Source organism: Platalea leucorodia (genome assembly GCF_965183815.1).
Source record: "Platalea leucorodia genome assembly, chromosome: Z".
Classification (NCBI taxonomy): domain Eukaryota; kingdom Metazoa; phylum Chordata; class Aves; order Pelecaniformes; family Threskiornithidae; genus Platalea; species Platalea leucorodia.
The window spans coordinates 10,394,064-10,411,431 of record NC_138858.1 but is presented as its reverse complement, the minus strand read 5'-3'; the positions used below and the strand labels follow the sequence as shown (position 1 = coordinate 10,411,431).

Here is a 17,368-nt window from a genome sequence, read left to right as displayed (position 1 = left end):
CTAATTCAGCAGGTGTGAGACTTGCACAGTGTTTTCCCACCTATTAAGCCCGCAGCCAAGACTTTACATCACATCTGGAGCACGACGATGTGGCCTTGCCTGTTCTGTGTGTGATGGATGCTGGTGGCTGTGGATGTAACAGCAGATTGCGGAGGCGGAAGGATGAGGATGTGTTTTTAGTTAGGACTCTGTACAAAGGGGAGAGGGGAAACTCCCTGGCTGCATCCACACCTCTCGGATGTCTGCTGTCACGTGTCCTGCTGCGTGTAGTCCAGTACGTTACAAGTTTTGTGACGCTCAGTCCCACTTGGTACGGTGACAGCAGTCGGCACGTGGATGTAGCTGGCATAACTCACTACTTTTCCCCTCCTGTCTGAATGCTTGCTTAGGCTGTAATTCAGTGGTACTTTAAAGAGGGCTTAAAAAGCCCTAGAGTTTATAACCTGGCATCATGTTGTGCAGGAAGGAAAAGCATAGATGCGGTGGGGTTTAATCTGCGTAGAAGAGTTGTTTGGGATAGAGTGCTTACACAGAACAGCCTTTTGCGCAACAAATAGAGATGAGATGACAGGACATCTTACAAATTGCAAATTCCTACATACAGAATCTCCCCAAGAGTGTTTCCAAGGGATCCTTGTTCAGCTGAGGCCTCAGAAAACAAGATGTACTGCTTTTACTCAATCTAATCGCATAACTGAATTGTGCTAGAATGTTTTGTTTGGACTGGATACTTGCTGTAGCTTCCCACGTGCTGGCTTAACATGGTGTTGCTTAGGTTGTAGGACTCAGCCTGTTTTCATTGCTGGGTGAAGTGCTAAAAGTGCCAGCTACAGAGAGTAACGTGTGCTTGCATGAGAGTATTTGAGTGGGGATAGCTTCGAAATTATTTAAGAGCCTGATCTATCTTAGCAGCAAGGTGACTAGTGATTATTATGGTTATAGTTGCAGCTAGCCTGTTGATCAGCGAAATGCACTTGGTGGCAGCTGGGACAGTAATTTTTCTCACGTGGTCACTTACCGCAGCTTGGCAGGTAGCTGCGTAGGGTGTGAGCTCACGGAGGAAACCCGCGTGACGTTCTTTCCTCTGTCTGCTGCCATGTACTCGCTCGTGGTGCACACAGAGTGGTATGTAATTGAAGCTGCTGTTTCAATAGCATCAATGGGATTTATCTGCACTGCTCCATAGCAGTGGGGAAACGTAGGTGTTGTGGAGAATGGTAGTAGGTAGTTCCTCTTAAAGAAAATATTAGACATCAAGCAGCAGCACTGCAGAGCCAAAGCATCCATCTTCCTTACTGCGTTGTATGTCCCTTCTCTGTTTGACAGGCATTCGATCGGTGAGCTTCTACGAGCACATCATCACAGTGGGAACGGGGCAAGGCTCCTTATTGTTTTACGACATCAGAGCCCAGAGGTTCCTGGATGAAAAGCCCCCACGTGCCTGCTATGGACAGAAGCAGAAATTAGGAGGAGGTGAAATTCTGAAGTTGACTACTGGGAAAGGCTGGCTGGTGAGTAGCTTGTAGCTGTAGGCGACCCTTTACAGAGAACAGAGCCGTAGGGCTCGAGAACTGGTTCTTTTTGTAGTAATGGGAGCTATTGTATGAAATGCGTCCCAGCAAAACAGTGGTCATGTAACTGATAACTGTAATCATGAAAAGACAGAAGTGCTGCAGAATTGCTTTCTACAAAAGCTTTATGAAAGAGTATTGAATGGTTGGTTGCTTGAGTGTAAGGCACACTGACTACTTTTCTTAAGCACTGATTCATAAATGAACTAGATTTTATATCTTTGTATTTTCGAATGCAATCTAACTTGCAGTTTTCAGAACCTCAAACACAAAATACATTGTCTTCCTTCAAAAATGTGCTACTCAAAGTACGAGAGATTTAATTTAATTGTGTGCAATTTTAGAAACTGTGGCTTCCTGAGGTAATGCCAGGGGAGGCACTTAAGTTCAATTTCCTGTATGTTATCATAAAGCAGTTAATGGCTTTGTCTAACTTCTCTCCATTATCTTTTGTATCATTGTGATGTAACTTTAAAAACTAATGAAACTTGATATCTTCCCTACCCTTCACCTTCCCCCCTCCAATGTTTGGCCCAAATGTCCTCAGAAAAAGCTTCAGGACAACTCTGGTATCTTCAGGTTGATTTGTCTGAAGCTTCAGGGAGTATTAACAGAAAAGATCCCTTTTTAGGCTCTAGAAGCTACCTTCTGCTTCTGTGAAACAAGGTTTTGGGTTTGTTTGGCAACAATAACAATCTAAACTTTCCTTTAACAGAATCATGATGAAACCTGGAGGAATTATTTTTCTGACATAAGTTTCTTCCCAAATGCTGTTTACACCCACTGCTACGACTCGTCTGGAACGAAACTCTTTGTGGCAGGAGGCCCACTTCCATCAGGACTTCATGGGAATTACGCTGGTCTCTGGAGCTAATGATAACTCTTTATAAATGCTGATCTCTACACAGATTTCCACTTTTCTTTTCCTTTTTTTAACAACAGAATTGTGTGATGCCATTGATTTCTGATTTAAATGCAAGTTATTTTTTGGCAGAGTTTTCTGTTGGTCTCCAACAGTTTTGTACATCTTTTTGAACCAGTTTTTTGCTTTAACCTCCTTGATCCTTTATATGAAGGGTTTTTGAAATCCCTTTTTATTGTATTTACTCCAAATGACTCTTTCCCCCACGTTTAGGCTGTCTTGGCCATGTGCCCCCTCCCCTACTTTGCTGTGAGGTAGGATTCCTTCCTTATAGAGTGGTTGCTCCTGGGCTTTCTGTGAAAGTCTAGGGGCTGCGTGTGTGCAGGTACTTTGTGTCAGTTACATTACCTGGAGTGAGGACTACTTGTAATTAAAAAATATTAAAAATATTTATAAGAGATAAGCTACTACTTTATCTGCAGAGCCTGGCCCTGGCCTGGGTTGATCTTATTTTTTAAAAGTACAAGTCTAATGACACTGTTTATACATAGAGGAATACGGTAATTTTAAGCTGTACTCATTGGAGCCCAGGGATGGATTCCCCAGGGGTATTGCCCATCGAGCCCAAACTGCAGAAGTGCAGGAGTTCTCAAAAGTGCATTTGTATTTGAAGTGTAGTTTTCAGCAGTGCCAGGAGCAAAAATTGATCTCCTGTTCCTTCTCTGCCTGTCCCAGGTATCAGCTTGCACAACTGGAGTTTGCCTAGGCTGTTCTGCAGTGTGGCTGTTGCGGGGTGACGTTACATTGAGGGCTTGCAGAGGTGCTGAGAGGAAATGGGGGCTAGGGATGTGAGTGTTCTTGTCATTCAAAATTAACTAAATCTATCCATTTTCCAGATGAGCCAAGGTTCCTGAGTGTGCTGCTGTGGTAGCTCATGGGTTCTTCATAAACTGCCTAAAACCCAGGACCTTTTTTGTCCCAGGTTGTGGAAACTTTTCCCATTTTAGCTGTTCTGGTTAGCAATCTCCTCCAATAAGCCAATGGAATAAATTGTCATCCTGCTTGCTATAGGAGAGGCTCAGTCTTTCCCCAAATCCCCCGCTGCCTTCTGCATTCAAACTCCCTCGAACTTCATGTGGGACTTGGTGGGGAGAACAGGTCTGATGCCCTTCAGGTCCAGCTGTGAAGCGTGTACATTCCAGGGTGATGGTCTTACCTAATACTCAGCTAAAATGCAGGGCTCCAGGGTGCTCCTTCGAGCATTTTGGCAGGCACCAAACTCTTGGCTTGTTACTGATGCCCTGTCCTCTGCTGGGATGAATGCCTTTTCCCTGCCCCTGTCACCGGTGGAGCAGAGTGTGACTGTAGCTCACTGCTTTGGTGCCAAATGGGCAGTTGGCTGAAGCTGAAAAGAAAGACAAGGCTGGGACACGCTCCGTTCTCCTGTCTCTGCTGGAGATCACAGCCACCACTGCAGACCAGCTCTAGTCCCTTACGTGGTTCCTGCCAGACTGCCTAAAGCTACTCTGCATGTGTCCTTGCGGTCCCTCTCCTCTTTGTACTCAGTATCTTCACCGGTAACGCCAAGCAGTGAGCTCCAGGCTTAATTTCCAGTTGGTAGTGGATGCTTGGATGGAAATCTTGCAAGGAATGCACTTCCCTCCCATGCAGGTGGAAATCCTGGCGAGGCAGGGGCTCTCCCAGATGTGCGCCTGTCCCAGAAGTATAATTTACTCACACTGAGCACTGGCGTGGGTGCCACACAAACAGATCTTCTTGTGGCGTTTCATAATTCTACTTCTGGGTTGGTTGCTTAAACTGCATCAGTTCACAGCGCTGCATGTGTGGCTATTCAGGCTTTTATCTGAAAAGGGGCAAATTATATACCATGGGGTAGTGAAGGAGCTCTCAAATTTTATTTAGAGTTGTTCATTGTTTTTTAAAGATGTTGTAGTGGTGCCTGTGTTGTTCTGTGATGGCAACATGCTGCTTCAGTTATTTTAGGGGGTTTGAAAAGTGCAAGTATACAGAGAAAAACAAGTCTTGGTGAAGTATGACAGGATGTGTATTTCTAGGATTACTCCTCCAGGTACTTTGCAAGATCATTCTGTCACAGGGAACATGTTCTGCTTATTGTTTGTTTTTTGTTTTTTTTTTTTCTTTTTTTTTTTTTTTAATTTGGGCTTGGTTTGAGATGCTGCCTTTTTTTTTTTTTTTTTTTAAAAAAATAGGCACTTGAGTCTACTTGAGTGTCCTCCAGTTCTGCTGAAACAACAGTTACTAGTTAGGCATTTAGTGTCACCAGTGCCAAAGGAAAACTGCTGGTCTGGAAACCCTAGCCATGATGTTGACCTATTAATTGAAGCCCCTGTGGGTGAGGGGGCAAGAGGGGTATTTGTGTGGATTGAGCTTCAGCCTCCAAACACGGAGGCTGATCTTTCTGCAGTCAGCAGAGTCTCTAGGTTACTGAAGGGGTACCCCTAAAAAGTGTCCCTCTCTGCTGACTCTGATCTCCCCAAGTGGTCCTAAAGCCTGGTAGTGTAGCCCTTTTCCTCCTTTTTGTTTGGGCTGTTTTTCTTTTTTTTTTTTTTTTTTTCTTTTTCTTCATATGAAGCTTTGGACAATTCTCAGAAGCATCTGGACAATGATGTAGAATTCCTCAAGTCTCACATGCTTCTGTGTATTCTGCTTTCAGGGTGCTTTCTTACAAAGATAACTTCTCATGGGGAGGGAGCCATCCTTCTTGCGGTATGAAAATCCCCCCCCAAAAAACTGGAAACAAACTAGTGCTGCAAGCACGCAAACAAATTGGGCCAGAGAGAACTTCATTTCTGGCCCGTTTCAGTGGTTTTAAATGCTTGTAGTGATACAGATGTTAAGTTTCAGAATAATTTGTGGTTGGTCATGTCACTTTTGGTCCAGTCAGTGTTAGAAATTGAGGCAGAGAAAGGTGATGATATGCCAGCTGTCCAAAGATAAGTGATAGGAGCTATAGGAGAAAAAGCCAGGTTTTCTTACTTGTTTTGATTTTGTTGCCCTGTTGGGTTAGATATCAGAACTGAAATCCAGGGTCACGGTGAGAAATGCAGGGGTTTCCCATCGAAGTGCAGGAACGGCTGTGCAGCAGGGAACCTCCGGGCTCTGCATGGAGGTGAGGTGGGTGCACCCCGTTGTTCAAATGGCAGATACACCCCTGCGATGGATGCAGTCCAGTCTGGTGACTGCACTTCAGTAGTTTCTTGAACGGTTCGCTGTGCTCTGCTGAGACCCAATGGCACGCACATTTTCAGTCTTCTCTTTTCCAGTGTTTCTTAATGATTTCCTTCCCTTGCTCTCTCCTGCCCTCCTGAATGGTCTGTTGGGGGTTGCCTCCTCCACCCCAAATCATCCCAGTCTTTACTGTAGCAATATTTTACTTGCAGAGGTGACCTCTGTCGAGCAGAAATGGGCTTGCTGGCGTTTTGTCAAGCCATGCTGGCGACCTTCAATTTGCTTTATTTTAAACTGGGTAGACCTTTGGGGCTGGCTCAGACTGTAGAACTGGGCAGTTGTCCTTGTACATGTTTGACTGATAGTGTTGCACAGTAATGGTCTGTTCCTGGGGGGAACAGACTCTGGTTTATCTCACATTAGGCACTTGAAGGAGAGAAAAGAACTTTTAATTAAAACAGACCTTCAGACTTTTTTTCCTGCTATTGGCCTTTCAGTCATGTGGGATCTTTTGTGCTGCTGGTGCAGTTAATTTTACCGCTCAGCTCTTTTCAGTAGACTACCATGTTAATTTGTGTGTCTTTGAGTATTGCGTTTTCAGTATTCATAATCACAGGTAATCAAACTAGTGACTTAATTACGGGTTCGGTAATACCCAGCTTGTAAGTACTGGGTAGCAATCCCTCAGTAACAATTGGTTGTTATGTGATGGACATTCCTAAGGAAGCAGAAGCTACTTTGCAGTGTTGGCTTGAGCATAGCAGTGAGGGTGGTACTCACCCTCTTCACCAAACACCTTATTCCTGGTAATTCCTCCAGCTTTCTCCCTTGTACAGTCAAGTCAGCCAGGGAGAATTGCTAGTGCTCTCCTCGGGGATTGTGGTGAAGAAGTGAGTCCGTTTAGTTTGGTTCCCTTATCAGTGCTGCTCGTGTTAGTCCAAGGTGAGGAAATTACCAAAGAATAGTTAATAGGTGTTTGTTCCTAGTCTCAGTTGTGCATTTTACACATAGATCCATTTTTAAGAGTCATTGCAAGAGTGCCCAGTGATCTTCCTGGACTTAAGTCTGTCCACAAAGGTTACATTCATGTTGTGGGTGGGTGACTCTTGTGGGTCCGTTAATGAGGGGGACTCCTGAACTTCATTATGGGGATATATTTGCTGCCTCCATTTCAAGTCTTTGGCAGCTTTTTGTATCTTGAGGATTAAGATACTTGTGTATCAGTTGTTCTTCTCCAGAATTTCATCCTCTTCCTTTACCTGAGCACTTGCTTTGTATATAGCTTGCAGCTGCAGAGTTAACAGATTAAAGTTATGATCCAGCTATGTCGAGTGATGGTTTGGTGTCTTAATTTCTGCCCCTCAGCTGAGGGGTGCTTACTGACCGTGTGAATTAATGTCCCTCACCTGGTGCAGACGTGAAATAAAGCAGGCTTGGCTAGACCCTTCGTGGAGGTCACCTGTTTTGTTTGTTCGCAAGAAACCAAGAACAGATGGGCTGTCAGTTGCTGCATCTCGGCAAAGCAGCAGCATCTTTCAGCAGCCAGGTGGGAGCTCTGAGATCTGCTTGTGGTGGTCCGATACCCTTATTTTCCATAAATACACTTTTCCAAGGTGTCCGAGAGGTTCTTAATTAGCTCCTGTCGCAGTTGCTGCTATGACTAAATTACTGAGCCGGGGTACAGCTCGTTTCTAGGACTACTGTTGCGGAGCTGCGTGTGATGCAGGCGGAGCTTATCCTCTGGCCAGCCTGTGCGGAGCCCTGGACTCCAGTGCTGGCCAGGCACACGCTTAAAGCTGAGTGAAAATCCCCATGGGCACCACTGGCCACCCCACAGCCAGAGCCCGTGGTGTGACCTCAACTTAAAATGCATTTCTGAGTGTTGCAGTGTCTTCAGTAACTTAATTCAAAGTCTCTGAAAGCACAGACACCAGGAATTTGTCCATATTGCAGACAAGGGACAGTGGAAAGGTGAATACAGCCCTGTCTTGTCCGAGGGGATCTCCCGTGTACGCTCTCCCCTGCCTCTGCAAGCAGGCGCTTTGGAGTGTGGTGAGGATGGGCAAGGGGGCACAACAGAAAAGGTGAAAGGCCAACAGCATTTGGTATTGCTCTCAGGACTCCTGAGGAGTTTAAAAATATAGAGGGCATGCTTATTCATTACTCAGGAGGTACTTGTGAAAGGGCTTAATCAGAAACGTTTTCAGAGAGATCAAGTAGATATCCCTATTATTCTTGTTTCTCCATGTTAATTTTCAAGGATTTAAATTAGGAAGCATCTTTTTGCTTGTAATGCTGGGTTTCTTTATCAAAACCATGTGGTACTTGGCTAATTAAAAGTATGCTCTTGACAGAAAGGAATCTTCCCAATTAGAAATTGAGTGCCATTTGCTAACAGCCTTTCCGTCTAGTATCCTGCTGGGAGTGGTATGGTCTAAGAAAGTGCACACAGATCTAAAACAGGGTGCCAGGGTTGGCAGAGTTGAGAAGACGTGGGCTGCCTGACCATTTCTGTACCCAAAAAACCACCAACACTTGATTGTATACAAAAACACCAACACTTGATTGTATACAAATCCTAGTCATTAGACTGAAACTGAGAGGGTGTGTAAAACCCCTTGCAACATAGTGCGATGTGTCTGTAGTCCTAGATGTTGATTCTTTGACATCAGAAAAAAAATCTAGGAGTCAATATATTTTTTTCTTAGAACTGCTTTTCTAGATTCCCTTATTAAAAGGGAAAATTCAGGTGCTGAATCTTAAAATCTCATTAAACTTGTACTTTTTATTTGCCCATTCACCTGGTCTCCTTTCCTTTTCAAGGCCTCCCACTGTCTCAGGGTATATAAATCACTATGACTCATCCAAATAATACCGAAACGGACCAACCAGAGGTTAACGTGCCTTCCTCTTCTGGTACCTTGATCTTTGTAAAGTTATCTCACAAACGCGTCACTGTCTTAGGGCTGGGTACACGCATTGTCTTTTTCTAAGATGTACATGTTGACGTTGCAACAGGTTTGTACTGTTACTCGTGACTTGTTCCATTTGTTTTAGGATGTGGTGTAGACACAACTCAATGCACTGGTTTGTCTTGCGTTCAATCTTACCTGTGACATCTATCAGTGCTTGCTTGTATGTTAAAGTGTACACAAATGCTGGATCTTCCCCATTGCCTATGATGTACTTGTATATGATGCACAAACTACACAAGGTGTTTAAAGATGTGCGGTGATCACAACTTGTTGCCTGAGGGTAGGATGTCCTACAGTGAACTGTTTTGAATGTTTTTTTCCAAATACGTGTAATAAGATCCAAAGCCTTGGGGGAAAAAAAGTCAGGACTTGCTGATACTTGCTGACTTTTGTTCTGAATCCAGGGTCTGATATTTGTTAACAACTCTTGCAATTCCACCCGTTTAACAGAGCCTTTCTCAGCTTGCTGTTTCTGTCGTGAGCTGTGTCAGAAACAGCACTGGATCCTGAACTATCACAGAAGCTGTCAAGCGAAGTAGTAACAGCTCTCTTTAAATGTTACAGTGCACATTTTTAACTACGGTAAAACTGTTCAAAATTATTGATGCAGCTTGCAAATGGAACAGTAGGAAATTGCAGATAGTATGTGAAACCAGCCTGTCTGCACATGGGGCTCAGTGTTCAGAGGTACAAATTGTTTCTCCTCTCTGAAAAGTGATTTTTTTTTTTTTTTTTCTCAGTACAAAGATATGATACATTTGGCTTTGTTTTCTGAATTGGCAAAGGATATCTTTGTTCTTAAACTCAGACTGACATCTGGAATTTGGGCTGAGTTTGTGTCACTTCTGCAGATAGCGGAGGATGGTGTGACTGATACAAAGATGTCCCTTCCCAGCTGTAAGGTTAATTTGATCACAAGAGCATGGAAACAGGAACGCTTCTTCACTTGCTGTGGCCTTCATTGGGCATGCGTATCCATAATTAACCGAAGTACAGTACTGCATTCTGTTGATCCGTGAGGCTACCTTTGTTTTTAGAATTGGCACGATTAGTCATCAGTGTATTGACATTAATACACGGTCAGGGAGCTCTAATGTACGCGTACTTCCTGTGCTGACTGTGCCTGTGCTCTCCGTATCCCAGTGCAGACTTCATCTGGAGTTCTCTTTTTAGTTCTTGCTGACTTCAGAGTTTCTTCAAATTCAGTAAGGTCCTGTTTTTATCACAGTCGCTCTTCAGAGTAGCACAGAATAGTTTAACTTTGTTTGGTAATCTTTAGCACCTTCCTCTTCTGCCATTTCTTCCTAGTTCACCTTTAACAATCAGTTCAAAGCTGCTCGCCTCGTCTGGAAAATACCGACTCATAATAAAAAGAAAACCTGTAGCCCACTGTAGAAAGATCACCCTGTGCTTTTACCACAAACTTCAGCGGCTGGCTGGCTGCCTTGGGAGTGGGGACTCCACTCCGGCGCAGTCGACGGAAGCTGAAATTCTCTCGCGTCTGTTGTATGGTGGATGTCAGCAGGTTGGAAGTGGAGGTGCCCTGCGTCTGCACCCAGCGCCTGTGTTAAACCGAGCAGTGGAGGTTTAGTCAACCAGAGAACTGGCGTCTTTGCCTGCTACTCGGTGTCATAACTAAAGATTTCATTGAGGGCAAAAACAGGAGGGTGCATCACTGACTTTCTGCTGCCTGGATCCCAATTAAAAGCTTTCTCCACTGATTTTTTTTTTTTTTTTTATCTTTTGCGTATTTGGTGGATTATGAAAAAACTGTGCTATAGTAGTGCTCTGAGCTGAACTCTAACCCTGTGCTTAAAAGGCAAAAGTTGTTACAATGAGCTTTGGCCAGCAGTAATGCTAAACGCTGGCTACACTCAGAGATGAGCTGGTAGTGGAGCGTTTGAGCAATGGAAGCCTTGGGGGTTTGCTCCAGCATGCCGTATGCTTATGTGACTGCAGATTAGTTGCTCTCAGAGCTTGCAAAACTCTTGGTCATCCCTCTTCAGATGAGATGTGAAGATGGCATGGGGAAGAACCAGTTTCCTCAGTGGTCACTCATTCTCCCCCTCATTATTCGGGGTTACCAATGCACTTGTCTCTGTTTTCGTGCCTGACCACGACCAGCGTGCTTTACAGCTGCCACCAGCCACCTCCACGTGCTTCTTGCCGGGACGATGGACTGGAAGGGCCTTGTCTGCAGCTCCCTCCACCTGGCTGGTTGTGGAATTGGCAGGAGCTGTACGTGCAGGGTGTAACAGGCCAGCTGGGATCTACAGCTTCAGTTGGCTGCTCTGGGCTTCTCTCACAGTGCAGGAGTGGTGGTGGGACCATTATGAAAAGGTCTGGATAATTAACTTCTAACGGGCTCTGTCATTCTTGTTCAAAATGCTGTGTCTCCGTTCTCAGCCGCTTGTCCTGGCCTTGCTCCCATCTTGCCACCCTTTACCCCTTGGGACTCGAGCAAGTTCCTTGTCCTCTCTCGGCTTACTAGTTCAGGTACCAGTTCTGCAAAGCCCGGGGCACCTGTTTAAGCCCTACTGCAGCGTACGGGCTTAGGCAGTAGCTTGCTGAACTGGGGCCTTGCTCACAGTCTCCCTATTCATTAGACTCAGCCCTGGATATCTCCCTGGACTGGTATCCTCCTTTCAGTCTGAAAGGCTTTGCTCCAGGCTCATTCCTGCTCCGTGAAGGAGTTGATTCCTGTACTACTGGCTATTTCAATTTGGCGGCTTTTATTTTTCTCATTTATTCTGGGGTTCACTGCATATGTACAAAATCCTACTGACTCTCAGCTCTCCTGAATGTGGTACAGGGGCCCACCCTATGAGGCATCAGAATTATTTGTCTACTTCCAAGGTGCACAGAAACAAGGATCTCTTACACAAACAAGTTTTAGGGAGGAAAAGCAGCTGCATAGACACAAGTGGAAAGGTATCTCTGGGTAGAACAGGTGAGGGAGCAGTTTAAGAATTTTAAATAGAAGAACAGTAACTGAGTTTTTTGGTTTCTTTTTAAAAAATTGCTTTAACAGGAGGTTTGTCTGGGTTCTAATCCACAGAAAGTTGCAATGTAACTGGGGTTTTCTGTTCATTAATGCAAAATGTGCCTCTCAACTATAATGCAAAAGTCAGTCTCTGTCTCTCTCTGTTTGCAATGGAAAAAGTTTAACTGAAGACTGATATAACGTGTTTCTTGCTTTTATGTGTAATCATCCATACAACAGCCCCTGCTGGTCTTTCCCAAGCACCATGCAGCATTATCCCTAGTCAAAACCAAAACAGGGATTGCATTGAGCAGTGGAACCTGCTGAACTTCCTTGGTTTGAGAGAGATACTGGAGAGAAGAGTCTAGGTTCCACGTGTTCGAAATACAACTTTAAACCAATGCAGCTACTCTCTCAGATCAGCACCACTTCCTACCTTTCCCTCCATTTAGATGGGAATTTAAAAGTAAACCCAGCAATATGTGATCCAGTTGACGTGCTTGCAGGTGGAACATGGGGGTTTTTGAAATTTGACGACTGAGATTTCTCTTGTGGAAGAACTCGGTGTGGGTGCAAGAGCTCGGATCTCGGATGACAGCTCTTCTGCCAGCTTGCTAAATGCAATCAAGTACTCCTGACTCTTCCGAAGATGACTGTGGTAGAAGAGCTATGAAGGTGTAGGCTGGAACTGATCGTTTTACATCATCTGTGTGTTGCTTGACTACATGGACAATGTAACAGTGATTTTTACAGATTGCTTTCCATGTGTCAGTCACAAATAACTCTTAATTTGCCATTTGGAGGAAAACTGTTAATAGATACATTTCCAGATCAAATTAAGAGCCTAATTTTCCATCTTGCATTAACCGGGTTACTGTGTTCACATGCCAGAAAGATGTTGCTCTTTGAAAAAGCATGTTAGTGCATGTGGCAATGACCCATGCACTTTTTAAATGCCTAGATCTGTACATTCTCACCTGAGTATCGTTAACCATGCTGTAGTCTGACAAATGGATCTTTTACTACTGCCCTGTTATATAGGTAATTGTAATTAACTGCAGTTTGTTTTTTCCACCACTTGAAGTTGCGTGATCTGAAAATTGGTGAACAAAAAGTATTTGTGCATCTTACTATGGGTATCGCTAAATAAAATGTATTTGTATAGTGTGTTGGCTTGGCTGATGGTTTCCTTTATTTGCTAATCGTCCCACTGTGGGTAAATCCAGGACAGTTTGAGAGCAAGTGAGCTTGGGCTTCTCCCTGTAACAGTCCAGCCTCTGTGTTGACACAACTGATTCCAAGGAAATAAAGTGAACTGTTGCTTTTTTCCTTCACCAGTGAGTGGATTGATATCCCAAGGGCAGGTTCTCAGCTTATTCCTGTTTTTCACAGCTTAAACATCAGTCCTGTTCTCTGTACAGCTGCAGCAACGCTCCTTGCTTCCATAGGAAATGTATCTGATGGCAGAGTTGGGACTGTTGCACTCTTCAAAGCTTCTCCTTCCTGTTCTCTTCTGCTGGTACCTCATTTGTTCTGAGGCAAGTTTCCTTTCAACCACTTTATTTTTCTAAGAAGGAAATACCTCTTAGAAGTGTTGGACAGTACAGATACCTATAGGTGGACAGTTTGGTACAGGACTAAGTGAGTTTCAGGGAGACCTTACGTACCAAAATGAGCTGTAGCACTAGATCTTCCACCAGATTTTCATTGCACAGGAGAGTGAGGCCTCTGTCCAGCTGTCCTATTTCCCTGTCTCTTCTTCCCCGCCTAGAATTAGGAAGCTTATTTTTTGGAGAGGAGGAATGTCCTTAAGAGATGTAAGCTTCATGTTGGAAGTTAAAATCATGTGCCTAAAAGCAGCTCCTGCATCCCCATCTTCTTCCCACTTGGCCTCACCCCGAGGTGCTAGTTTCCATGGTCATGGACAAACTGCAGCTTTGTATGCAAGCATGGGAGACCATGTTTCCAGCTGCACCATCTCTGCTCCCTGTGGTACCGCAGGCATTACTGGTGCTTGTGGATGCCAAAAGAGGAAGAGGAGAGTCTAAAAGGCATGTGAATACTGTACTGTCATCCTGCTGAGCCTTATACCAGAACTGTTTGAGATGCAAAAAAAAAAAAATTATCCCTGGCCCTGGAGCCATGCAGATGATGGGTTAGATGCACAGTGTGATGAAGCTAGAAGGCATCGGAGGCACTGCAGCCTGCATCTCCTTGCTTGCCTCCTGTCACAGCTGTGGATTTGGATGAGTTTGTGCCAGCCCCTCAGTGTGGAGGCTGGAGCTGAACTGCACCTGAGCTGTGCTCTATTCCTAGATGGTCATGCTTGCTGCTACTCCTCCTTAGTGCAGAACGGGTGCCCTGTCAGGCTAATGCTTTTCTTTCTACCCCTAAGCCTCATAAGAAAGTGAGAGGAGGGTGAAGGGACAGTTACTTTAAGCTGTAGAAAGGGCTCTGGCAATGAGGGTTGCTAACTCCCCAGCCACATCAGATGCTCCATCGCATACAGCATCCAGACGGTGTGGGACCTGTCAGCTGACGTGCAGGACCAAAAAGGATTGGGGATGGCCGAGGACCTCAGGAAGTACCAGACAATCAGTACTCATTGAGCTCCTCCTAATTGTGTGTCCAGCTTAAATCTCAGCCATAAAGAGTCCAAATCCTGCCCCAGCAACTAATTCCAGCATTCACCTATTTTGTCCCATCATCTGTCTTGCAGGTCCCCTTCGTTTCCCATTCACTGTGCAGGTGCAGCAGTTTGTTCCCTTCTGTGGAGCAGCTCGTGTCTTTTTGTTGAAAGGGATTTTTAACTGTCTCATCTCCACGGTCTTCACTCCTTACGCTGAACAGCCCAGTTTCCCTCAGCGCTTTCTCACTGGCTGTGCTTGGCAATCCATCGTCATGTCTGGCTGTGGAAGCAAGACGAGATCCATTGCGCTCCCTGGCCTGCAGCCTGCATCAGGTCTACACTGCTGTCAGCTGGGCTTTTACTGTACACTACAAACATGGTGGCAGTGCACATTATCCCTTTCAACACTCAATCTGCCACCTGCCTCCAACTCCCAGCCCAGCTGCTGCAGGTTGGCTTGGCTGTCATCACTTCCCTTTTTGGGTGTATTTTGTTTCTGATCTTGGTGACTCGGGTTCTCAGCTCTTGCCAGCTGGTGGCACCGCTGCTGCAGAACAAGGAAGCCAAACCAAGACCGCACTGTGGGAACCGTTTCATACTGGTTCTGTTAGTTCTTCCAAGCCATAGCTGTACTCATCCTGTCTGCTTCTGAATGGAGGATCAGGATAGTCTTTTCCAGTGCAAGGTGCTTTCAAGGTCCAGTGAATGGATTAATAAATGAAGAGATGCCAGGAACACAGCGCTTGAACTGTTCTTTGGGCAAGGGCAGCCCATTCTGTCAGAGACGAAAAGTGAGCAAGTTCACAGTGTATTAGACAACAAGAACCTCTGTGCTTTGTCTCCCAGCTTCCTCAGTCCTCCCAGGCCTCCTCGTCTGGAAAAACAAATGTCAGGACGGCTTCAGCCCCCTGCAAGGCTGAAGGGACCACACGGCCAACACGGCGTTTGGGGGCTACTGATCAGCTGCTCCAAAGTACCATCCTGCACGCAGGGACTTACCTTGCCCTCTTCATTAAGGTGTACCATGAGCTGGGAGAGGTAAGAGAGAAGCCACAGGCCTTAAGTGCGAGAGCTGCAGTCAAAAGCTCAGCCAGACAGTTGCTTGGACTGTTTGTGCCAAAGACATAAACAGAGCGAGGATCCTGTTCCAGGGATGCTGAAGTCTCAGCAGAAAGGTCTGTAGCCCCTGTAATCGGTGCCTGTGTTGTTTTCCTGTGTTGTCAAAAGTTTCCCCGTTCCAGGGGTTTCCGCTCTCCACAGACCCACTGCAGTGCCTGCTGCATGTTGAACATTAAGCACACAGACCCATCTACAATAGAGATTTCACAGATTCTAGACAACTGGAAAGGACAGGACTAGACTTAAGGTTGCTTTGGGGAGACACAGACTGGCACTGTTGCTGTAAAATGCCTCCCCACGTAGCTGCTGTATTCTAAGTATTCACCTAGGGAGCAATGCTGGCTAATTTCTCCATGGATGTGAGCCCTAAAAGAGGTCTTGGAGCCAAGAGGGTGAGGAATGGTTGGTCAGAACTAAGAAAAACACCTGGGAAAGCATGCTCCGTTTCCTCACGTGCTGTGGTGGCGTCCTGCATCCTGCTGCTGCTGGGCCAGCGAGGATGCCAGCAGAGAGCTATTAAGCTATAATGACTTCTGATCTTGCTCTCTGATAAAACCACTTCATACAGACTTTCTCCTCTTCCAGGAAAGAAATACTAGGAGTAATGATTATTTGTCATGTGCATTTATAGAAGCATCTCTCTCCTGTTAATCGCAGGAAGCCAACTTCAGCTTTTAACCTGTATGAACAGGTTTTGACTCCAAAAAAATTATTGTCCCTGTTATCCTGGTACACAGACAGTAGGCTGCTGCTGTTGTACTTTGAGTGCATTTGGTTTGGGGAAAGCTTTTAGTCCTGTGGTCTGGGCTGCTCAACTCTTTGCTTAAGGGGAAGGGAAACATCCAGCGCTTGAATGTTCTGCACAGAGCAACAGAAAGTGACTACAGGGAAAAGCCTGGCTCATGTGACATGGATTTCTCTGTCACCTTTCTTTCTCAACTTACGAACACTCTTGAAGTAAGAAATGGTCAGAAATGTCAAGTCATATCCCTGAATGCTGGGTTCCTGTACTCTCTGAATGACAGAATAGCTGAGGTTGAAAGGGACCTTTGGAGACCACCTCTGCTCAGAGCAGGGTCAACTAGGGCAAGCTGCTGTCACGGATGAGTGGTTAAGCTGCTTAAAAAATCACCACCAAAGATATTTGCAAATAGTGATTTTAATAGAAATCTATAAAAGTGTGATTCAACAGAGTTTGATGGCAAGGTTCACTCTATTACTTATTAAATGAGTGGAATATAGATATAAAGAGAAAGAAAGAGGAAATCGAGCCCAAAGAAAATACATGGAGGAAAAGGGGGGCCCTCCTGTTGAGTCATGAGGTTCAGAATGGACCCCCTTGCTTTCTAAACCCCTTCTCAGAGAGGAGCCTAGGTGCAGCTGGATCCAATCCTAGTCTCAGACTTGGTCAATGGTTTATGTCTAAGGATTATATGTTTAGCAGCGGTTTAAGGTTTATTTGCAGCAAGGAGAGAATCAGAAAAATTAAGCAATAACTTATCATTAATTAATCTAGCATCTACAAAGTGATTAAATGACGTTTACTACAATATTTATATCACACATGCACAATAGGCCTAAGTACTCATTATATGCGCAGTTAAAGGTACCAATAAAAATTCCCCCAGGTTTAGCGAAATACTCTTTAAATGACTGTCTCAACGGGCGAGGGTCAAACCTTGAGGAGCAAGGATCACCGAAGATCAGGCAAGGGTCGAATCTCGAGGCGCAAGGAGGGCCAGAGATCAGCTTGAGTTCACTGCTTGGAGAAGCGTCCCACGCAGAGGGAGATTCTGGCGCAGCCCACTGCGGCCCAGGAGAGCTCAAAGGGTCTCAACTTGGCACCGCTGTCTATGGGGTCATGAGATGATCGACTTTAGGCATCAGTAAATTTCCCTTCCACTTTCACAGCCCGTGTTGAAGAGTACTAAAGTTCAAAAATTCCAGTGATGCTGGTACAGATCCTCCTGAGTTACAGCCTAGATAAGATAGGCCCCAAGGCTGCCAGATGGCGACTAC

At 45.2% G+C, this 17,368-nt stretch overlaps 1 protein-coding gene across 3 annotated transcripts in view; it reads left to right on the top strand.

Annotated features, from left to right (window-relative positions):
• Positions 1 to 12,768, top strand: part of DCAF12 (DDB1 and CUL4 associated factor 12) — a 32,363-nt gene extending 19,595 nt beyond the window's left edge. For 2 of the 3 annotated variants that reach the window (XM_082336516.1, XM_082336514.1), the window contains exons 8-10: positions 1,327 to 1,511; positions 2,287 to 2,431; positions 11,842 to 12,768. In XM_082336516.1, coding sequence (XP_082192642.1) covers positions 1,327 to 1,511; positions 2,287 to 2,431; positions 11,842 to 11,969 — 458 coding nt within the window. In that variant the 3' untranslated portion in view covers positions 11,970 to 12,768. Of the gene's footprint in view, positions 1 to 1,326; positions 1,512 to 2,286 lie in introns of all 3 variants that reach the window. The other variant, XM_082336515.1, reaches the window with a different exon arrangement.
• Positions 12,769 to 17,368: the final 4,600 nt, after the last annotated feature.